Below are 24,504 nucleotides of genomic sequence, written 5' to 3'. Positions count from 1 at the left end.
AAAAAAAAATGCAAATTTCGGGTTAAAAATGTGGTTAGGAGAGTTGTTTGGTGGTCTGAGAATGGGAGAAGAGGGTGTGGATGTGGTGGAAGGGGTGGGAAGACGAGACGTGAGTGGATGGGGAAGAGGAGGTGGAGAAACTGGAAGTATGGATGAGAGATAAAGGGGATACGAAGTGTATGTAAGAGGAACCATGTAGAGGAGTGAGAATAATGAATGAAGGAGATGAAGAGGGTGGTGGAGTGGATGAGAGAGAGAGAGAGAGAGAGAGAGAGAGAGAGAGAGAGAGAGGCGAATGCAGTGAAGAAGTACAGGGTAGGGGAGAAAGGAAGGAGTGGGAGAGGAGGGGGAGGGGTGAAAAGAGCATTGAGGGGTCCGGGGGTGGGATGGATGAGTAGAGGAGAGAGGGAGAGGAGGAGCGTGGCTGGGGCTGGGTGCTGGCTGGCTAGCGAGAGCTGCTGCTGTTTGACTCGTGGCAGCACCCGGCACGCCTCCACCACACTCTCCTCCACCACTACATCCACCATGGCCTCCACATTAGCCCAAGTCGCCAGGGTAGCCCTCACCAAGGCCCCTAGCCATGCCAGGGTCGCCGTACCCACCGCAATGGCCCAGAAAATGTCATGTGAGTTACTGCAAAACCCTTGTCCTGGTAGCTTGAGCGGGGCGAGCTGGGAATGTTCATGCTGAGTGCCGGGAGAGAGCATTATTAGCTTTTCCGGGTGTATTATTAGCTTAAATGACCATCAGGGGCCTTATCTATTAGTTAAGGTAGATAGAATTATGAATTAGGGAGGAAGTTGGGCTAGGAGGAGTCGCCGGGAGGTTGAGCCTAACACGCAGGGGGCCGACTGTATCGTCCCCCTCTGCCTCCATTTTGCCTCCTACTATCGTATGCAAGGGGACAGCGAAAGGAACTAGGAACTTTTAACCTTAACTAATGCATGAATCTTAGTACTTTATCATCAAGGAAGATATGGGAGATGAACGCAGGGAGCTGACTATTATTCAGCCCCCCTCTGCCTCCATTTTGCCTTTAAACACAGGCATGGGGACAGCGCAAGAAAGAAACCTGTTTGCACCTTGGCATGAGTACTTTGTCGTCAGGGAGGGAAGGGAGGGAAGCTGTGGAGGAGCAACAATTATATAACCCCATGCCGCTGGCTATAGTGACCTTGAACTTGGAGGTCCCACGTAACTATAATGTTTTTCTTTCTTTTTCTCCGAGTCCATATGCTTCCCGGAATGTTAGTGTTGGATAGACTGCGCTAGACATGTTTTTGTATGACATTCCCTGTTATCTTCCTCATTCCTTGACAAGGGGAGATAAAAGTGGAAAATTGCGTAGTGGTGAGGACAGAGTGCATTGACCTATGTGGTTATAAGTGGAGGGAAAATGTATAGACAGCTAATAGCATTATATAGACTAAGAATCAATGTATATTATTAAATTAAAAGTCTTACCTGTTAGTATATAGGCGAATATATATTCAAATGCGTAGTGGGAGTACAAAGTTCAAGCTAGATAAATTGAGGGAAAGTACATAGAGATAGCAATGAAGAGTTTGATAAATTTAAACTGTTAATGGACGCAGGTAAATTGAAAGCCCCAGTTACCTGTGTACCTTAGTTTCCCTCTCAGACGAGTTTGAGTCAATGGAAAAGTACAGGTAGGAAATCAGGTTTTAAATTAATTAGATATACAGGTATAGGTAACAGTCAAACAAAGCCTTTATTACCTTTCATCATAAAGGTTATAATCGCGTTTCTCTCGGGGATAATGAAACGAATACAGGCAAGAAATCGTGTGCAAAATTAGACTAATTAGACATACAGGAACAGGTAGTCGTTAATTAAAACCCCTATTACCTGTTAGCATAGATATCAAATATACCCACTTTCCCTCGCAGGTAAGATGGAAAAGTACTGTAGGGGAAGAAAATGAGAGAAATACACTTTGGGGAAAAAAATACAATGAAATAACAGATAAATTTCATCATTTTGTAGTTTGAAATGGTGATGCTGATGGTGATGATTGCTGTTTGTGAATCTGAACAATTTACAAAGGTTAATTCATGATATTTAATGACCTGCTGGCATCCTCAGTGGCCTACGTGACCTACTGAGAGAGTGAGAGAGAGAGAGAGAGAGAGAGGGAGAGAGCGGGGGAGCGTAGCGGGAGAGAGAGAGGGAGGGGGAGGGGTTTGCCTGCCGGTGTTTGCCTGTCCTCCTCCTCTTCCTCCTCCTCCTCCTCTTCCCAGCTGTTTTGCTTTCTCCCATTTTCTCTCCCGTATTTTCGTCTCCTTTCTTCTTTTTCTTTGTTTCCTGGTTTTCTTCCTCCTTTCCTTCACCTTTCCTCTCCTTTTCCTATCTTTCATCGCCGTCCTTGTTTATTCATATTTTTCTTCTTTCCTCTCCTATCTCTTCCTTCGTATTTCTTCTCCTCACTTGCCCCTAATCCCTTCTTATCTCCTTCTTTCATCTCCCTTATGGTTAATTTCCACTTTCCTCCTTTATCCCCTCCTTCCATCTACCATCCCAGATCTCCTATCTTTTCCTTCTCCACTCCCTTCTTTCTTGTCTATCTATACCATAAATCTTTCTTTCCGTCTTCTTACTTCTTTTTTTTCTTTCCTATTTTCTCTTCTGTATTCAAACTTTTCTTTTCTAGTTTTCATAATTTTTCCTTCCTCCTTTATTCATTATCTTATATCTTTACTGCTTTATCTCTCTCTCTCTCTCTCTCTCTCTCTCTCTCTCTCTCTCTCTCTCTCTCTCTCTCTCTCTCTCTCTCTCTCTCTCTCTCACATCCCCACACACATCATTAACACACGTATACATATTTTTTTTTATTTCATTTTATATATATATTTTTTCTCTGTGTTTATGATGTCCAAGTCATGCAAAAGAGGTTCAGATTTCCTTTCCATGCATTCAGGTCCTTCTTTCATGCATTCTGATCCTCTTTATAGCTCCTCGTTTGGAGTTTGCAGGCTCTTATTGTGATGCAGTTTGTGCGTGCGTCTCACTTCAATCGCTCCTTTCACTCTAACTTAAGCTTCTCTCTCTCTCTCTCTCTCTCTCTCTCTCTCTCATCTCTCTCCTCTCTCTCTCTCTCTATCTCTCTCTCTCTCTCTCGGTCTCTCTCTCTCTCTGTATTCTTGTCAGATCTTGTGACTGTGTGTATAATGAAAGATATAAGAGAGAGAGAGAGAGAGAGAGAGAGAGAGAGAGAGAGAGAGAGAGAGAGGAGAGAGAGACTGATATGTTTAGAAATTAGGTTGTGTGTGTGTGTGTGTGTGTGTGTGTGTGTGCTTCAAATTATCAGTGTGTGGGGGGGGGAGAAGAAAAATTATCAAAGGTGAACGTCCTCCTCCTCCTCCTCCTCCTCCTCCTCCTCCTCCTCCTCCTCCTCCTCCTCCTCCTCCTCCTCCCCCCGCCACTTCCTCCTCCTCCTCCTAAAGGTCTCTCGTTGTATATACATATTTTTTGTATTTCTTCTTCTTCTGTTTTTTTTTTCTTTCTTCGATAAGTCTCTCTCTCTCTCTCTCTCTCTCTCTCTCTCTCTCTCTCTCTCTCTCTCTTCTCTCTCTCTCTCTCTCCTCTCTCTCTCATAGGATATATTGTGCAGTTATTATTTTTAAATATGTTTTTTATCTTTTACTTTTCTGTTTACTATTAGTATTTTTTATTGTTATATATTTCTTAAAACTTCTCTTTATTATTTTATATCTATTTTAATTCTTTATTTAATTTTCTTCTGTTTATCATTTTTTAACATTTTCATTTTCATTTTTTTTTGGGGGTTCGTTTACTCCTCAATGTTCACCTTATTTATTTATTCATCTTTTTGAACCCTTCTTTCATCTGACAGTTTACCTTTTATGGTTATCTATATTTATTCTTAAGAGGTTTTCAACTCATGAGAATAACCATTAACATTCTTTAAATTTCAATGCCTGCATCTCTCTCTCTCTCTCTCTCCTCTCTCTCTCTCTCTCTCCTCTCTCTCTCTCTCTCTCTCTCTCTCTCTCTCTCTCTCTCTCGTTTTCACTATTTTCTTTCACTCCCAATTCTCGCATTCTTTCTCTCACTTTCACTTTTTACTCTCTCTCTCTCTCTCTCTCTCTCTCTCTCTCTCTCTCTCTCTCCTCTCTCTCTCTCTCTCTCTCTCTCTCTCCTCTCTCTCTCTCTCTCGTTTTCACTATTTTCTTTCACTCCCAATTCTCGCATTCTTTCTCTCACTTTCACTTTTACTCTCTCTCTCCTCTCTCTCTCTCTCTCTCTCTCTCCTCTCTCTCTCTCTCTCTCTCTCTCTCTCTCTTCTCTCTCTCTCTCTCCAGTTGCCAGGTTATTAAAGGGAAAAGGTAACGAGAGGTTTTCAAGGTTTAGGTCATTAAGAAGAGAGAGAGAGAGAGAGAGAGAGAGAGAGAAGAGAGAGGAGGAGAGAGAGAGAGAGAGAGAGAGAGCCGGTGAGAGTCTGCTGGCACTGAAGGGAGAGTGCCAGTGTGAGTGCCAAGGTTATATTAAGAGGGTGGTGATGAGGGGAGGTGCCAGGGGTGGTGATGTAATGGGGGAAGGGGGTGGTATAGAGAGAGAGAGAGGGGGGAGGGGGGTGATTAGCTGCCAATATTAGTAAGAGTGAAAGATTTATTGGTCTCTCTCTCTCTCTCTCTCTCTCTCTCTCTCTCTCTCTCTCTCTCTCTCTCTCTCTCTCTCTCTCTCTCTCATATCACCACACACATCAACAACACACGTATATATATTTTTTTATTTATTTTACTTATTTTATTATGACCAAGAGATGTAATAGACTTCAAAATACTAGTTTTCTGACCATAGTTTCTCTAGTTATACCTTCCCCAAACATTCTATACCTTATGTGCTTAGGCCTACATTCTAAAACATTTCTGTGCTGCATATCACTTTCAAAAGGCTCCAGTTGAAGTTTCATGGTTCTAGTGACAGATTAATTAGATTTCTACATTATTAACAATAGCAACACTCCTTAGAACCCAGCTAATCATTTCTGGCCTTTCAAAATAGCTGTGGTGAAGTGACATGGGTTTTTATGGTTTTAGGGACAGATTTATTAGATTTCCACATTATCGACAATAGAAACACTCTTGAGAACCTGGCTAATCACCTCTGTGGCCTTTGAAAATAGCTGTGGTGAAGTGACGTGGGTTTTTATGGTTTTAGGGACAGATTAATTAGATTTCCACATTATCAACAATAGAAACACTCTTGAGAACCTGGCTAATCACCTCTGTGGCCTTTGAAAATAGCTGTGGTGAAGTGACGTGGGTTTTTATGGTTTTAGGGACAGATTAATTAGATTTCTACATTATTAACAATAGCAACACTCCTTAGAACCCAGCTAATCATTTCTGGCCTTTCAAAATAGCTGTGGTGAAGTGACGTGGGTTTTTATGGTTTTAGGGACAGATTTATTAGATTTCCACATTATCGACAATAGAAACACTCTTGAGAACCTGGCTAATCACCTCTGTGGCCTTTGAAAATAGCTGTGGTGAAGTGACGTGGGTTTTTATGGTTTTAGGGACAGATTTATTAGATTTCCACATTATCGACAATAGAAACACTCTTGAGAACTGGCTAATCACCTCTGTGGCCTTTGAAAATAGTTATGATGAAGTTATATGGGTTTTTAAGAGATTCATGCTTTTAGGGACAGATTAACAAGATTTCTACTTTACTAACAATAGAAACACTCTTAAGAACTTGGCTAATCATCTCTGTGGCCTTGGAAAATATGTCAGTGAGAGAATAGAGTTTTAGAATACATACCATATATACACACCAGACTGTACATCACCATAGATAGCAGGTAATGCACATTGTTGAGGTACAGACAAGTTTGGCAGGCAGGTGTGAGTGTTGCAACAGGGAAGCTTGACAGAAGGGCTAAAGGGGTATAGAGAAATGGAAATAGACTCTGAAATAAAAGATTGACAGAACGTGTGTGTGTGTGTGTGTGTGTGTGTGTGTGTGTGTCTAAGGAGTGGGTTTATTTTTGAGTGTGTGAGTGTGTCAGTGTGTGTCAAAGGTTGCAGAAAAAAAAGAATGACAGAATGTGTGTTTGTGTGTAGGAGAGAGAGAGAGAGAGAGAGAGAGAGCTGGGTTATTTTCAGTGTGTGTGTGTGTGTATATGTGTTAGAGGTTATGGGGGTGGGGAAAAAAAGTGAAAAAAAAAAAAAAAAAACTTGACAGATGAATGGTGTTGCAAAAAGGTGCGTTAATGTTTGGTGAATATTAATAAAAGGAAGCTGTGAATTATTTGTATTATTTATTTGATAGGTTATTAAAAAGTTATGAGTTGAAAGTAAAAAAAAAAAAGTTTAGTTCATTGAATATCATAACAAGAGGGACAATGATTTTTTAGAAGTATAAAAGGAGAGAAGACCACATGAGTAATGAAAGGATTAAATGGTGGGGAGATAATGAAATGTAAATCTATAAAAAGAGACATGACAGGTGAATATTGAAAGCTGTCATGTCATTCCTTGTCAGTGATGCAGTGCCAGAGTACTTTTTTGTTGATGTTGAGTGCCAGGAGTACCTTGAGATGAGTGCCAGTAATAGTGACACTGGGAACACTTAAGTAAATAAAAAAAGAATGGAACAATATAAAAATGGCCATATAAGACAAAAAAAAAGTAAATAAATAAATAGTAGTAATAATAATAATAATAATAATAATAATAATAATAATAATAATAATAATAATAATAATAATCGTACATAATTATGAAAATGGTGAAATAAATTAAATATGTGGATATTTTTACCAATTAATTTTCAAATAAGAAAATTAAATAAATGAATCAGTTTTATATGAATTTGAAAATGATGAAATGCAGTATAATATTGATAGATACTTAAATATTATGCCAGTTAATGTCCAAATAATAAAATAAATCAATTGGTTCTACATGAAAAAGAAAATGTTGAAATACAGTATAAGATTGATGGATACTTAAATATTTCCTCTAGTTAATATCCAATAATAAAATAAAATAAAGTAATTAGTTCTATATGCAAATGAAAATATTGAAATACAGTACAAGATTGATTCATACTTAAATATTTCCTCTAATTAATATCCAATAATAAAATAATATAAAGTAATTGGTTCTATATGAAAATGAAAATGTTGAAATACAGTAAAAAAAATTAATAGGCATCTGTGCTTATTAACATGACAAGTGTGAACCTCCCCTCCCCCCCCACCCAAAGCCTGAGTAATGACTGGTGTGGCTTGTGAACTGTCCTGCTGGGGGAGAGATGCTTCAACTGTACCCAGCGGTGATGGCACTTCCCGGCACCCAGCTGTAGTGTAGCAGTGCCAGGGTGCCTTGAACCAGATTTGGCACTGCATCATGCCAAAAGTGATGATGGATGGGTACTGTCACTAGTATTTTATTATTATCATTATTATTATCATTGTTGTTGGTGTTATTTTTATTATTTTTTCTTATTGGTTCCTGATTACTAACCTTTGAAAAAAAAAAAATGGAAATATTGTCTCTTAATCTTGTGCTATCCTGGCTTTGTCTTTCACAGTATTCTTTTAAAACTCAGAGGTGAAGGAGAGAAAGGCAAGGAAAAGTGATGGATGGATGAACAAGTGTGGTGGAAGGAGGTGGAGGGGCTGACCAAGCTAAAGGAATGAAATAATACTGAGAGAGAGAGAGAGAGAGAGAGAGAGAGAGAGAGAGAGAGAGAGAGAGAGAGAGAGAGAGAGAGAGAGAAGGAAGATCTCTTGAAAATATGTATTAATTTTAATGCCAGACCACCTTGTGTGTGTGTGTGTGTGTGTATATGCAATGCCATGCAAAGACTAGTGCTTCATGCCATATCATAGGAGGTGGAGATGATGAAATAGTACAGAAAAAAATAGAAATAAATCTCTTAAAGTATTTGTCTTAACTCTATTTATGCCAGACCACCTCCATGTGCGTGTGTGTTACCGGTACGTCACATGCACCTACAGCACCTGCCTAAGCTCACCCCTGTCCTCCCTCATCTGTGTGCTGTGACTCATTAAGCCAGCCAGGTGCAAGTCTTGGGGATTTCTGAAAGGATGTCAATGGAATGTTCAGATTAATTCGTTTTAAATGTTTCCTACCTGTGTTCCCAGTGTTTGGTGAAGTCACCCAGACCTGTTCTAGTGAAGGAGTGTCATTTCATTGGTAGTTAAATGAGTGATGGTATATGGTACTTCTTTACCTGCTCCTCAAAATGCTGCTCCAGGAGAGGGGAAAAAAATAAAATAAATAAATAAATAAATAATAATAATAATAATAATAATAATAATAATTGTTTGAGATATGTGTTAGTACTCAAAATTTGTTACTGAAAGAAGCAGCACAGCTCAGCATAGCCCAGCATAGCCTAGATTACCCCAATACACTTTTTCTGAGCTTGTACTCGTAAGAGGAAGCCTTGCAGGAGGAGTAAATACTGAAGAGTATACCTTAGAAATGCATGGCACCCTTTCTTTTCTTGTACTGTGTGATGTAATGTTTGTCATCCCTTTTTCTGCCCCCTCTCTCTCCTCTTTTTTTTTTTTTTTTTTTTTTTTTTTTTTTTCTCTCCTCTCCCTCTCCTCTGCCTAACTTTGTCTCATTTTGTTTGCCTTTTTCCCTCACTGTCTGTTGCTGTCTCTGCCTCCCTGCCCTGCTTTCTGTTTTTTCTTATCTGTCTCTGTCTATGTCTTTCTGTCTGTGAATATTTCTTCCTCTCTCTTTGTCTCTATGTGTGTGTCTGTCTTCCTCACTTTCTCTGCCACTGTCCATCCATCTCTCTCCCAAATAACTCAGCCTTTCTCTCCTCCTGACAGACTCCACAGACAAGAGGATTGAGGTGAAAAACCCTGTGGTGGAGCTGGATGGTGATGAGATGACCCGCATCATCTGGGAGAAGATCAAGGACTACCTCATCTACCCTTACCTCAAGGTGGGTTCCTGTTGCCTTCTCTGTGTGTGTTGATCTTTCTTGATATTTTTTAACTGTTTGTGTTTTGTCATCTTTCTCATATCTATCTATCTATCTATCTATCTATATATATATATATATATATATATATATATATATATATATATATATATATATATATATATATATATATATATATATATATATATATATATATGCACTGCCTGCCTGGGCAGGGAATGGGAAGGAGCAAGGCTAGCAGCAAATCAGTTGATTGCTTGTCAGTCACACATACTGTAGATCCCACCAAGACTGTGACAGTGAATATGTTCAGATTGTATTGCATAACTTTAAGTAATGTGGAGTGTGTGAAAATTGTGTTTCTCCACCATGGTCACCCGCCTGGCCCAGCCATTGTGTTTGTTGCCAGGCCACACTTGAATGTTACATAACAGCTAAAGAGCATCTCAAAATGCACATGTGCATAGAACATTTTCAATATAGAATAACCTCTACTTTCATTTCTGGTAATATCCACAGGATTACATCCTGCATATATATATATATATATATATATATATATATATATATATATATATATATATATATATATATATATATATATATATATATATATATATATATATATATATATATATATATTATATAAAGAGAGGGTGAGAGAGGTTACATTGTTAGTGCTGAGTCATTAGAGAGCTTTAAAGGAAGATTAGACAGATTTATGGATGGAGATGACAGGTATGCATGTTTTGTACAGGGACTGCCACTTGTAGGCTTGATGGCTTCCTGCACCAACCCTTATTTTCTCATGTTCATTGTATGTTCTTATTAGCTTTATTAACTTAACCTAACCTAACCACCAGATCGACTGCAAATACTATGACCTTGGGCTGCCGTACCGTGACCAGACCAACGACCAGGTGACCATCGACTCTGCTCTGGCCATCAAGAAGTACAACGTGGGCATCAAGTGTGCCACCATCACCCCTGACGAGCAGCGCGTGGAGGGTGAGTCAGCGGCACCACCCAGGCACTCCCTCCCCTCACAACACAGCAGCTTGGGGAGAGACATTTAAACATAAACACTAAATAAACTTTCTTTATAAAACAACCCAAACAAACTTCCCTAACTTCCTTTCTCACTAAACAAGCCAGACAGACACCCATCTGTCCACAACACTTCAGTTAGATTAGGTTTGAAAAAAGACAAGGCATGACCTGCACAGCGTAAACAAAACTCATCCCTCACACAGAATTCAAGCTGAAGAAGATGTGGCTCAGTCCTAACGGCACAATCCGTAACATTCTGGGCGGCACCGTCTTCAGGGAGCCCATCATTTGCAAGACCATTCCCCGTCTGGTCCCCGGCTGGACCCAGAGCATCATCATCGGCAGGCACGCCCATGGAGACCAGTACAAGGCCACCGACATGGTCATCCCTGGCAATGGCTCAGTGAGTCTGCACCGGGTGTTTTGGGTGCTTTGGGGTCTTGGCTTGGCGGGCTTCACAGGTTCTTGCGGAAGTTTTCAAGGGTTTTTAATTTCTATTGGGGTTCACAAGAATGTTTTAATGATTCTAGTGGTAGTTTAACAAGAAGTCTAGTTAAATGGTTCCAATGATAGTTTAACAAGAAGTCTAGTTAAATGGTTCCAATGATAGTTTAACAAAGTCTATCTAAATTATTCTAGTGATAGTTTAACGAGAAATCTGAACCAGGGGGAATGTTTTTCTAGTGATAGTTTAACAAGAAATCAGAACGAGAGGGGGGGGGAGAAAACATAATCTCTGTAGCTGGAGTGTTAGACAGAAACTAGTAGATGTATTCTATTGCCGGAATATGACACAGGCACAGCACAACTCAAACAAGCAAGCCAGAATATATTTATCGTGCAGCACAAGTTGAGGCAAGGCAGCAGAAACTCTAGGATCACATAGGACAGTACTGACAAAACTATAACATAAGAATCACACAGACATGCAGAACTGAAATAAGAGAGTTGTGTATTATAGCTTAACTCTCACTGCGATAAGGAACAATGCACAACACTTAAGGCATTCTATAGAGTCTCTGAGCATCTATAAGCAAGAAAACTGATGAAGAGTATATTATGCAATGTCTAGCCAGTGTGATGCTCAGAGGAGGCTGTAGATAAACAATAAATGCTTTTAGAGTAGTTTGTGATTAAGGAAACATGTTAAATAGCAGTGAAAGATTAAACTAGGAAGCTCAGAGGGTCGTGACAGGGAACACAACACCAGACTTCACTGTAACACCCTCAGAGGATCCACCAGAGTTCAGACAGGGAACACTGCAACAAACTTCTCTGTAACACCCTCAGAGGATCCACCAGTGCTCAGACAGGGAACACAACACCAGTCTTCACCACAGCACTTATCCTTCCATCCCAGGTTGAGATTGTGTACACTCCTGAGGGCGGCGAGCCACAGAGGACCAAGGTGTTCGACTTCAAGACGGGCGGCGGCGTCACCATGGCCATGTACAACACCGACGAGTCCATCCGAGACTTTGCCCACTCCTCCTTCCAGGTACGGGGCTGTGAGAGGCTGAGGACTTGATGGGTCTGGGGTGTGACTGGTGTGGAATGGTAGATAAATAGTACAACCTTTCTCTATGTAGGTGGTGGATCAGTGTCCCAGTGGATAGATTAATGTTATAACCTTTCTTGCCAAAGGTGAAGAGAGGCTGGTGGAATGATGGACAAATAATACTGCTTTTCTGTCTTTACGTTGGATCAGAGCATCCCGGTGGACAGAGTAATGTTATAACCTTTGTTTCTCTTGCCAAAGGTAGCATTGAGTACAGGCTTGCTGAAAGATTAATTATACATTTCAAATACTTTCATAAACTCTAATTCTTCACTGGAAAGACTGGTTTTAAATCATTCAAATATCTCAAATTGTACTTTTTTTCAGTATAGGTGACAATAAACTAGAGCTGGCCACCAGATAGATAGATATAACATTTCTGGCCAATAGATAGATAGATTAACAGCCTTTCTCTGTCCTCAGGTGTCCGGCAAGTCAATACACTAACCTAACCTTGCTCTGTCCTCAGGTGGCGCTGGGCAAGGGCTGGCCACTGTACATGTCCACCAAGAACACTATTCTGAAGCGCTACGATGGACGTTTCAAGGACATCTTTGAGGAGATCTACCAGGAGAAGTACAAGGTGGGCTACTTTTCCTCTTTGCCTGCTCTATTCTTGCTGTTTCCTTCGAGTGAGTGGTTGGCGCCATGCACGAGTCTCCTCCAGTTGTCTCTGTCCCTTGCAGCTTTCTGTGTGACTTCCATCCTTTTCTGTACCACAATTTCATCCCTCTATCTCTCTGTCTCCTCATCTTTGTTCCAGTGGGTCTTAAATTCTTGGGTGCCTTGTCTATCTCTCTCTGATCTCATGCTACTAGGAGTGTTCCTCAAGGGGATGGCCAAAACAGAGGAGGTGATTTCGATAACATGTCCCTCTTCCATCCTTCCCTTTGTGGAAATAGTAGTAAGCAGATTAACTTAAGCTAAGGTGATATCAGTAACATGCTCCTCTCTCCATACCTTTGCAGAAATAGTAATAAGTAGATAAACACAAGCAAAGGAGGTGATATCAATAACATACTGTTCACTCCATACTTTTACAGAAATAGTAATAAGTAGATAAACACAAGCAATAAATAAAATGCTCTTCACTCCATACGTTTGCAGAAATAGTAATAGGTAAACACAAGCAAAGGAGGTGATATAAAAGAAAATCTCAATGCCTAATAAAAGATAACAAGACATGATTTTAATAACCGTGAATCTCTCCTCCCATCCTCCCCGGCAGAAAGACTTCGACGCCAAGGGGATCTGGTACGAGCACCGCCTGATTGACGACATGGTGGCTCAGGGCCTCAAGTCGTCTGGTGGCTTTGTGTGGGCCTGCAAGAACTATGACGGTGATGTGCAGTCCGACGTGGTGGCTCAGGGCTATGGTAAGTGTGCATGTGTGTTTGAAGGTGTTAGTAATTTGTTATTTTTTTATGTAAATTTTGCGGTGGTTTAGTGTCGGTATCTTGAATCTGGTCTCTGTGATAACTACACAAGGCACAAAGGTGGAGCAGTTTACCTTCAGAAGTGTCTCAAAGCTGCTGCGTCCTCATCAGTGTCCACATGCTTCTATTTCCCAACTCCCATCAGTAACACTGAAGAAAGTCAACCAGTTTAGTTTAGGAAGCAAATGAAAACTGTGTCCTCGTCCATGCTCTCATGCTTCTACAAATAAGCCTGAAAAAGACCAGCTTAGTCCTTATATGTGGTCTCACACCCCTATGGTTCCTGTGACACGGTGGCCTCCTCCATGCCTTCATCTATCCGCACATGCTCCTGCCAATACTTAAAAAAAGATAAGTTTAGTCCTTGCATATGCTCTCACACCCCCTATGGTTCCTGTGACACAGTGGCCTTCTTCAGGTTCCCTTGGGCTGATGACCTCTGTGCTGATGTGCCCTGACGGCAAGACCATTGAGTCAGAGGCGGCCCACGGCACCGTCACGCGCCACTATCGGGAGCACCAGAAGGGCAATAAGACCTCCACCAACCCTGTGGCCTCCATTTTTGCCTGGACCCGCGGCCTGGAGCACCGCGCCAAGCTGGACGGCACCCCAGAGCTGGCCAGGTGGGTGCCAGGGTGCCAAGGGATGAGGGCTGGTTCTTGTGGCACTCTTCCTTTTTATCCTTTTTCTTCTCTCTCCATGTCTTCTCACCCTCCTCTTCAATTTTTTTTCACTTCTTGTGCTTCTTCCTTTTCATCATCTTTCTATCTTCTCTCCCTGTCTCCTTGTCCCCACTTTCCTCATGCCTCTTTAGTAAATATCACAACCTCCTCTGTGCTTCCCTGTCTCTTTTCTCTCCTTTTCCACCCATTCCTCTACCTTCTCACTCTTCTTCAGCAAACACCACCACCTCTCCCAACCTTTCCTGTTTCTCCCACATCCTCAGGTTTGCACAGAGTCTCGAGGCAGCTTGCATTGACACTGTGGACTCCGGCAAGATGACCAAGGATCTGGCTGGCTGCATTCACGGACTCAAGAACCTAAAGGAAGGAATGTATCTCCACACGAACGACTTCCTGGAGGCCATTCGTGAGGAGCTGGCAAGGAAGATGGCCTAGAGAGCAAGACAGCAAGGTGGGGAAGGGCCTGGAGTGTGCGGGAAGTTGCCACAAGTTCAAACCTTCAGTGTGGGATGGCGTAGTCACGAGGGAAACAAAGGGAAGAGTTGTACGGCAGAAAATATTAAAGATACCTACGTTTATATTTTTTTTGTTTGGTTTGGTCTCCGATGATGTGCTTGTATAAGGGATGGCTAGATCTGATACGAGCTTATTCTTGTGCTAAATGAAGCCTTTCTCTGCTGAATGGTGAAGGGATTGGATGAACCCTGTGTTGGAAAATGCTGTTAAGTTTGTTCTGAGATTTTGTAAAGCGAGTGAAGGGAATCCAGTTGTCTTTGGAGAGTAACTTGTAAGGAAAGTCAAGAGGATTAAATTGTGTGTAAAGAAAGTGAAAAGAATTGTCTTTGGAGCATTTGTACAGAAAGTGAACAGAATTTGTCATTTGTGCAGAAACTGAACATAATTAAATTGTCTTTTTGGAGAAAACTAAAGAGTATTTGATTGTCTTGAGAGGAAAGTGGAGGATTTGATCATCTTGTGAGGAAACAAAGAATTTAACAGCTTTCTGGAGGGAAAATGATGACTTAGTTGTTTATGAAGAAAACTGTTGAATATTTAGTAGCTCTTGGAGAGAATTGAATAGTTGGAGGGGAAACTGAAGAATAAATTAGTTATGTGGAAAGTGAAAAAAAAAATATCTTAAAAGAGAAGTGAAGAAGAACTAGTCTGTGGAAACAAATGAAGGATTATTAGTATTCAGAAAGACACATGAGAAATAGAAAGCTTTACCGTGACAATAGAATAGCCAGCCATAGCTTTTACAGATAGACTATAATTCCCCTCAAAACTGTAGAAATGTGAAGTGTAACCAAGCACCAAAAAAAATGTTAGGAGAGTGTTAACCCAACCCCCAGTAACCCAGAGTACATTCGTGGTCAAAAGTGTGTTACGTTCTGTAGTCTTTCCTATATAGACTCTCCCTCTGTCTCTACACCCTGTGATGGTGGAGTGAGGAGATGCAGGGAGGATGTGAAAGCATGCATATGGAAGGTTATTTAAATCCTGAACCACTGAGGGACGAAACAAAAGTAAACATGGACAACTTGACTCTTGAACAACTGACAAACAACACAAGTGATACAAAAGACTGCTTGACTTTTAAAGAACTTGACACACACAAAACAACAGTGAATACGTTGCACTTAAGTTTTGAGTAATTGACAAAGACCGAACAAGTGAATACAAAAAATCTCTTGACTTTTAAAGAACTCAACACAGACATAAAACAATTGTGAATACGTTGCACTTGGGCTTTGAGCAAATGACAAAAACAATAGAAGTGAACACAAAAAAATTACTTGACTCTTTAATAATTTGATGAATGTTTTGGCACCTTGTATCAACTGAGCAGGCCCCAGTGGATGTTATCAAGGTTTTCAAGGATGTTTTCATGACAGGGACAGTTTAACTAGGATTCAGTACCTTAAACAGATTCTAGTGGATGTTATTAAGGTTTTCAAGGGTGTTTTCATGATTCTAGGGACAGTTTAACCAGGATTCAGTATCTTAAACAAACTCTAGTTGATATTATTAAAGTTTTCAAGGGTGTTTTCATGATTGTAGGTGACAGTTTAACCAGGATTCAGTACCTTAAACAGACTAGTGGGTTTTCAAGGGTGTTTTCATGATTGCAGGGACAGTCTAACCAGGATTCAGTACCTTAAAGTCATCTCTTGAAGAAGTAACAAAAGACAACAAAAGAAATTAATACAAAAAATAATTTCACCATTAAACAAGTCAGATTACTCAACTCTACTGTATACAGACAACCACTTTTGACCAAGGCTGTACTATAGAGGCAGGAGATGTTACCGCTAAATTAGGAGACAAACAGATGAATTTAATCACCCTAGAAGCACCCTAGAGTGGAATCCCGCCAGCATGAGTGTCCCGTTGCTCTGTGTTAGCATTACCTCCCCCAAGGTCAGCTTAGGTATTTCTGGCACTCCTTAGAGAAGAGTTTATGTGGGTTGTCCTGGTACTAAGAAAAGTCTGGAGGTGTAATGATGGAGAGGAGGAATTATCTGGAGCTATACCATCAGAAAACAAGGAAAATCTGAAGTTATGTGGGTTATCCTGATATTATGGAATTTCTGGAGGTGGACTGATGGAAATATGAAATAATCTGCAGGTATACCATCAGAAAACAAGGAAAATCTGAAGTTATAACAGAAAACAAGGAAGATCTGAAGTTATATCATCAGGAAACAAGAAAAATCTGAAATAATATCAACAGAAAACAAAGAAAAGCTGAGGTCATAGTAAGAAAACAGAAAAATAAAGAAAATTTGAAGTTAACAAGAAAAATCTGAAGGAAGAAAAATCTGAGGAAGCAAACTATCTGGTGAAACACTGAAATATCTGAAGAAACACCAAAAGTCTGTGGAAATACTGAAATGGAGGAAAGGTAAACTTGAGGACACATTATAAAAAACCTGAACATTTAGAAATCCAAGGAAAACAACGAAAAACATGAAACACAAAAAAAATCCTGAACAAAAAAAAATAAATAAATAAATAAAAACTGAAAAACAAATAAAAAGCAATAAATTTCATACAAATAAACTCAAACACAACATAACACAACCTTAATTGGGGAAGAAACTTGTGTCACTGCCCTGAGCATTACTGGACACTGACCTGAGGGAGTCAACACAAGGAACGGGAAGGACAGGAGGGATGGGAAGAGTGGACTTAACAATGCTTAACTACTGGGGGTCCTCGTTTTACAACAGAGTTCCGTTCCTACACCACACCGTAAACCGGTTCTCCTGGTGAGGTGTGAACCAGCCTCAGTAAGAACCTGCAGTGCTAATGCTATATAGTACTTTTAACTCATCTGGGGCATAAAAATATAATGGTATCTGTAAAAAAAAAAAACATGTAAATACAGTAAATAAAAAAAATACTGAAATAAATAAATACCAAAAAATAAATCAAATGGAATGTAACGGAACAAGCACTGCCAGCGTTGTGAACCAAGGACTCCCTGTACACCCTTGCAATGACAGCACTAGCATGGACCCTCGGAGTGTCTGTCCATCCGTCTGTCTGTAGCAGGAAGAAGCATTATGTTAGGAGAGATAGCCGCCTTGTGTTCTCTGCGGCAGGATGGCACCGTGACAACAAATGGCTGTGTTATGAAATGCTTTGGTGCTTTGTATTAAGTGAACAGGCCCCAGTGAATGTTATTAAGGTTTTTAAGGGTGTTTTCATGATTCTAGGGGCAGTTTAACTAGAATTCAGTACCTTAAATAGACTCTAGTGGGTGTTATTAAGGTTTTCAAGGGTGCTTTCATGATTCTAGAGACAGTTTAACCAGGATTCAGTACCTTAAACAGATTCTAGTGGATGTTATTAAGGTTTTCAAGGATCTTCTCATGATTCTGGGCACAGTTTAACTAGAATTCAGTACCTTCAACAGACTCTAGTGGATGTTATTAAGGTTTTCAAGGGTGTTTTCATGATTCCTGTGATAGCTTCACAAGGATTCAACAGTTTAACAGCATCTACTGGGAGTTATTAAGGTATTCAAGGATTTTTCATGATTCTGGTGACAGTTTAACTAGGATTCCACACTTTTTAACAAACTCTAAATATAAATCTTTTGGAGTTTTCATGATGCTAGTGAGTTTAACAGACCCTAGACCATCAACAGGGGAAAAAACACCCACGGGAAGCTGACACATTATCCCTGTGGCCCTTGAAAGCAGTCCCAGTGAGAGAACAAAGCATTTCAAAACACAGAAAGAGAAAGAGTTGTGGGTTTAAGTGGCGACTGCGTGTTTGTTGTTTTCTTGACGCGTTATGAGCATAAGTCTTCCAGGAGCGCACTGAGGGGTTGGCGTTGTCTTGTCCTGGCGGTGAACTTGTCTTGTAGCGTTCGGAAAGCAGTACAAAACACCCACTGACAATCTTACAAGCCAACACTCAGCATAGAGTTTTTTCAGGGAAGTTTTTTGTGGGGTCTTAAATAGTTAACATTCAGCTTGTTGTTCTTTTCATGCTATCTTAAAAAAACAAACAAAGAAAAACAAGACATTCGTATGTTTTTTTTTGTTTTTGTTTGATCTTAAAAAAATAAGGCATTTATGTTTTTTTTTTTTTCAGTTTTTATGATGAAAAAAGTGAGACATTTATAGATCTAAGGAAAAAGTGAGTTGACATTCATATTTTTTGGGGGGCTTCATTTGAGGCATCTTAAAATGAACAAAAGTTGACGTCTGTAGTTTTTTCCTTAGGAATTTTTTGAGTGGTGTTAAGGAAAACAATATGAGGTTTGTAGCTTTTTGAGAAAGTTTTCGTACAACCTTAAAATGTACGGTGGTTTGTAGCTTTTGGGGAAATCTAAAAAAAAAACAAGATATTTGTAGTTTTTGGGAAAATATTTGAACAATCTTAAGAAGCAAGACACAATGCATGTAGTTTTAGGGAAAAATTTTGTCTTTCTAAAATATAAACCATTTTCCTCTCCACTATTTGTAAAAAGTTTATGGAAAGTTTTGAAATCTTGAGAAAGAAAAACTTTTCTCTATCTCTCTTCAAAAAATTATGAAATGTTAATGAAAATATTGAGTTATCTATAATATGAACTGTCTCTCTCTTTCCTACACTGACAAAAGCTATATCATCATAAAGGGAAAATGCCAGACCAATATAAACCAGACCAATATAAGGCCAGACCAATATAAACCTTTTCCTCCTTCCCTTCTGAAAAGTTTGTATAAAAAGTGTTGGAATCACAAAGTATAAACCTTTTTGCTCCACACAGGATTAAAGTTAAAAAGATAGTAATATTGTAAAAACGTGAACTCCTCTACATTTCAAAAAAACACGATAAAGGAAAAAATATTGTAATCTTTTAAGACATAAACTTCTCTATACTAAACAAAGTATGGAAAAAATATTGTAGTCTTTTAAAACGTAAACTTCTCTACACTATACACAATATGGAAAAAATATTGTAATCTTTTAAAACGTAAACTTCTCTACACATCAAAAACGCGACACAGGAAAATATTGTAATCTTTTAAAAACGTAAACATTATCTCCACACTTCATATGCAGGATATAGAAGAAAAGTATTGTAATCTTTTAAAACATAAACTCTACACATCATAAACATGACACAGGAAAATATTGCAATCTTTTAAAAATGTAAACATCTTCTTTACACTTCATATGCAGGATATAGGAGAAAAATATTGTACTCTTTTAAAACATAAACTCTGTACCGAAGACAAGATTTGTTTACGTGGCTTCGAGATTTAAGATTTTAATACGATCTAAAATTACGTGATTACAATGAACTCCTCTTGTACTGTAATGTTAAAAAAATAAATGAATGAATAAATAAATGAAAACATGAGCCTCACAATGACAGAGTTGCATTAAAAACACCCAAACTTGGCCATACATCGACTGTAGTCATTCCACACACTGTACATATATATAAAAAAAAATAAAGAAAGAAAAAAAACTTGTAATAATATCTACGTTTGTTATTTACATCATCTACACTTTTCTTTTCAATACGTCCGTTTGTCATTAATCTATTTTCTTCTCTTTACATGTTGACGACGGGCTAAGGGAAAAGAAATTGATATAAAATGTACACACAATATCAATATAAGGTTCAGGAGTGGGGGCAAACCTAAAGGAACATGAGGGAAACCTAAAGGAACATGGGGGAAACCTGAAGGACCAGTCACATTAGTTTAAAGTGCCCTGATGCGAAGATGATAAGACAACATTAAGTCTTGATAAGATTTCAGGGGAGTTTTCAAGCCTAGCAGTAGTTTTAACTGGCTCTCATGGAACTTATTGGGGTTTTCAAGGATGTTATCATGATTCTAGTGTTAGTTTATCTATCTATTTATTTTTTTTAAGTTATTGGGATTTTCAAGGAAGTTCTGATGATTCTAGTGCTGGTTTAATGTTTTTTTGGGGGGTTTTCAAGGGTGATGTCATTATTCTAGTGTTAGTTTATTGTTTTTTTTTGGAAGTTATTGGGGTTTTTAAGGGTGTCATTATTCTAGTGTTGTTTGTTGTTTTTTTGGAAGTTATTGGGGTTTTCAAGGGTGTTGTCCTGATTCTAGTGACAGTTTAACAAGGGTAGTGATAGTTTAGTGGGTTCTGTTGAAAGTTGTTGGGGTTTTTCAAGGATATTTTCATGATTCTCTTGATAGATTAACAAGGCTGGTGATAGATTAATGGGCTCTGTTGCAAGTCACACAAATGCAGCAGCACACCCATTCCTTCATTAAGTCTAGCATGGCCTTGGTGATGAATGAAATGATGCATATAAACGTATCACATGTATATTTCAATCTGCACACAATGCCGGCACCACCACCGGGTACAGCATCGCCAGGGCAGCGGGCCACGCCACATGACGGGCAGACCACTCGCCAAGGTTAAAACTGTCATTTGCATCAAGTGCGGACGTACATACAAACATTATGCCTGGGAGGGGTGGGGGCGGTCGGCCAACACATCCTCTTTTAAATAGACTAAAACACTCGGGTCAGTCAATGCGTCACCAAACATTACCTCTTGGCCGATGACTTGCCTGGCCCGTGGCTGCGGCTCTTGGTGGATGAGTTGGTGTGGCGGCTGCTGCTGGTATTGTGGTGTCCGTTAGAGGCTGTCACACCACCCCCGCCGCCGCCGCTACCACCACCACCACCGCCACCGCCACCACCGCCACCACCACCCTTTCCGCCCCTGGGATCTGTGTTGCCACCATTACTGTTGGGCTTGAATAATCTGGGGTCCCGGGAGGTGTCACCAAGGGGGCCACTGCCTGAGTTACCCCCACCTTGAGACCCCCCACGGTTCCCCCCGCCGCTGCCCTGGTCTCCGCCCCCGCCCGGCCCGCAGGTTCCTTTGCTCAGCGGCACCAGTTCTGGGTTAGGTTCAGACATGTTGGGCTGCTCCGAGAACTGCATACAGAACCTGTGTGGGGAGAGGTGTGTCTGTGGCTGGGCAGTGGAGAGGGACACAGTGAGGCAACATGTAGTAGTAGGAGGAGGAGGAGGAGGACGAGCAAGCAAGCAAGGGAGGGTGTCAGTCTGAGTGGCTGGGGAGGTGTAAGGGAGGGAAAGAATGAGGCAACACAGAGGAGGAAGAGGAGGAGGAGGAGAAGGAGGATAAAAAATAATGATATGAATGGGAAAGACAAGATTTAGAAGGAGGAAGAGAAAGAAGACTAAAAATAATTAAAAGGTTAGGATCATGAAAAAGGAAAAGGAAAAATGAATAAGAAACACATAACTTAAGAGAAGGAGGAAGAGAATGAAAATAGAAAAAAAAAATTAATGAAAAGAAGACGAAGTGAAAAAAAAAAACAGAAAAGATGGAAAAAGACAAAAAAGAAAGAAAACAATGAAATAATACAAGAAAAAAAGAATACAAAACAAAAAAATACAAAACAGAGAATGAAGATGAAAAAAGAAGAGAAGAAAAAATTGAAATAGAAAAAAAAGAGGAGACTTAGAGAGGAGATACAGGAGGAGGAAGAGGAAGAGGAGGAGGAGGAGGAGGAGGAGGAGGAGGAGGAGGAGGAGGAGGAACTTGGTACTCACTCGCTGACTTTCTGTAGCTCTCCTCCCTTTGCCACATAGAGAGTGAGACAGTTCTTCCACACACTGACGTAACCTTTGTTCAGACTGCAGATGTCCCCAGGCTGAAAGGCAAGAGAGAGAGAGAGAGAGAGAGAGAGAGAGAGAGAGAGAGAGAGAGAGAGAGAGAGAGAGAGAGAGAGAGAGAGAGAGAGAGAGAGAGAGAGAGAGAGAGAGAGAGAGAGAGAGAGAGCGTTTAAACACCATTTCCTCAACCACTAATACAAAAGAATCAATTTTCAACATTTTTCTCACATTACTTCATCTCAGATCCCACCAGAGAGAGAGAGAGAGAGAGAGAGAGAGAGAGAGAAAAGCGACAATTTCAACACTATTTACCCCAGACTAACACACAACACGATAGCTAATTCCTAAGATATTTAGTGGAGGCTGAGAGAAACAAAGAAAAAAAGCAAGCAAAAAAGAGAGAAAAAAAAAGACGAATTTAACACCATTTCCTTAAGACTAACACAAAATAACACTTAATCCTGAAGACACCAAGTGCACGTCTTCTCTTAACCCAACACTTACAAGAACCAATAAAAAAAAAGAACCATTATTGAAAACCCAGACCTATCCAGCCAAAGAGAGAACCCTACCATAAAGACTCAAGCCAAGACTCACCAGACCCCCAGCCAGCCACCAGAGGACCCACCTGCAGAAGCTGACCCGGTTCATCCCACAGTGATATGTTAATGCAGCCCGACCGGTCAGCCACCTTGACAGACCGCACCTCGTGGTTCTCCTTTGTCACGTTGGGTCTTCCTGAAGGAGGCACAGAAGGAGGAGAAGGATGATGGTGGTGGTGGTGGTGGTGGTGGTGGAGGAGGAGGAGCAAAGGAGGAGGAAAAGAAGTTATACAGCAGAGAAGAATGAGAGGAAGAGGAATGGAGAGAATAAGATGAGGAAGAAATTAGAAGAAAATAAATAAGAAGAAGAAGAACAAGAAGAACAAAAAGAAGAACAAGAAGGAAGAATGGAGAGAATAAGATGAAAGAAGAAGAAGATGAAGAAGAAGAAGAAGAAGAAGAAAATAATAATAACAATAATAATAATAATAATAATAATAATAATAAGAAGAAGAAGAAGAAGAAGAAGAAGAAGAAGAAGAAAGAGAAGAAAATAATAATAATAATAATAATAATAAGAAGAAGAAGAGAAGAAGAAGAACAAGAAGAACAAGAACAAGAAGAAGAACAAGAAGAACAAGAAGAACAAGAACAAGAAGAAAAAGAAGAACAAGAACAAGAAGAACAAGAACAAGAACAAGAAGAACAAGAACAAGAAAAGAAGAAGAAAAATAAAGAGGAGAAAAAACACACACACACACAAAATAAAAAAAAAAACACTCCTCTCTCTCACCGATTTCCAGCACAATGAAAACAAGCCTGAGATTCTTCATGCCCGGCTTAAGCTCCCGGATGAGGGTAAACTGCACATCCATGCTGGCTCTGTGGGGGAGAGGGAGAGGCGGGTGAGAGAGAGAGGTGGATGAGATGAATTAACAGAATTGAGTGAAAGTTGTGGGGTTTCAAGGGTGTTTTGTGAGAGATGTGTCAGTGGATGAGAGAGAGAGAGAGAGATTGTATTACCAAGCAAACTTATCTTTAACCTAACCTGATAACTGACAGGAAACACACACACACACACACACACACACACTCTCTCTCTCTCTCTCTCTCTCTCTCTCTCTTAGTTACAATAGGAGACAATAAAACTAAGCACAAGTTAAATCCAAGAGCGAATCACATCAAATATCAAAACAATGCACAAGAAAATAAACAAACAGCATTGCAATGTTTTCTTCCTTAAAGACGAAGACAGAATTAAAAACACCAAAGATAAGTCGGAAAACACATTATAATATAAAGAAAGGCTGAGATAATGACAGCTGAAGAATAAGTGACAGATTAGTTAATACAGTGTTTTCTCTTCTCCTGTCCAATAATGGAGGAAATATTGAATGCTTGTACACCACGGCGTTCTCTGCCCCCCCACCACTCACTCCAGACCCGTGGCTTCCCCGGACGAGGTCATCATCACTGCGATATCTGAATATAACTTTTAAGAAGGAAAAATTGACAACCAACTGGGAGACGCGGCAACACTGCACTCACGTAAACAAACCACGCGGCAACACTGCACCCGCCATGTTGCCACGTCTCCACTTCCACCACCAAAACAACTCCCCATATTGTCACCTCCTCAGCACTCATCACCCGTGCAACACCTCAGGATTCCTCAGGAATGTTTAGCCCCTCCCTGTTGCTTTAGCAGAGGAGACAAGCACACGTCAAAATAAAGGAGGAAGGTCGACAACAGCACCGCTGCATGGCTGCTTAGGGTGGGCCACCATCTCTCAGACTCCTCTCTTCTCCACCTCATTTCTTACGCTCCCCTTTGCTCTCTGACGCTCTGGTGAAGGGAAAGACTAGACAAGCCCCCACCCTTCCCGAGTAGTCGTAGCAGAGCCCTCTAGGATATACAGGTCGGCGTAATAATAGGGAAGAAGATGAGAGGTGCACCTTATCTTGCCGTGTACATTGGCTCAGGCGGGCAGCAGCGGCAGCAGCAGCAGGCAGGACCAGACACGGAGGCGGGAACCTCTGTGCCTCGCTCCTCGCCTCGCCGCCAGGGGGATTTAAATGGGAGGAGGATTTAAATGTGGGCGGTAC

General features: G+C 40.4%; 2 protein-coding genes across 3 annotated transcripts; one reads left to right on the top strand and one right to left on the bottom strand.

Annotated features, from left to right (window-relative positions):
• The first annotated feature begins 394 nt into the window (after positions 1-394).
• LOC135094902 (isocitrate dehydrogenase [NADP], mitochondrial-like) lies at positions 395-14,638 on the top strand. Its single transcript, XM_063995404.1, has 9 exons — positions 395-625; positions 8,867-8,982; positions 9,846-9,990; positions 10,236-10,435; positions 11,393-11,530; positions 12,060-12,173; positions 12,819-12,966; positions 13,445-13,649; positions 13,973-14,638. Exons 1-9 carry the CDS (start codon positions 526-528, stop codon positions 14,142-14,144), a joined length of 1,338 nt encoding a protein of 445 aa, XP_063851474.1. The 5' UTR covers positions 395-525; the 3' UTR covers positions 14,145-14,638.
• Positions 14,639-18,480: 3,842 nt separating this feature from the next.
• On the bottom strand, positions 18,481-24,466 carry LOC135094906 (SOSS complex subunit B2-like). Of its 2 annotated transcripts, none has more exons than XM_063995415.1 (5): positions 24,355-24,466; positions 23,192-23,280; positions 22,485-22,594; positions 21,794-21,894; positions 18,481-21,164 (listed from the first exon to the last, which is right to left on the bottom strand). In XM_063995415.1, the coding sequence occupies exons 2-5, from the start codon at positions 23,271-23,273 to the stop codon at positions 20,756-20,758; spliced, it is 702 nt and encodes a 233-aa protein (XP_063851485.1). In that variant the 5' UTR covers positions 23,274-23,280; positions 24,355-24,466; the 3' UTR covers positions 18,481-20,755. The 2 variants fall into 2 exon arrangements, with proteins under 2 accessions (XP_063851485.1, XP_063851484.1); XM_063995414.1 differs by lacking the exon at positions 24,355-24,466 and adding an exon at positions 23,835-23,975.
• Positions 24,467-24,504: the final 38 nt, after the last annotated feature.

The sequence above is a fragment of the Scylla paramamosain genome, chromosome 47 (assembly GCF_035594125.1).
Source record: "Scylla paramamosain isolate STU-SP2022 chromosome 47, ASM3559412v1, whole genome shotgun sequence".
In the NCBI taxonomy this organism is placed as follows: Eukaryota; Metazoa; Arthropoda; class Malacostraca; order Decapoda; family Portunidae; genus Scylla; species Scylla paramamosain.
Note: the sequence above shows the minus strand (reverse complement) of the source record. Positions and strands in the feature narration are given on the sequence as shown.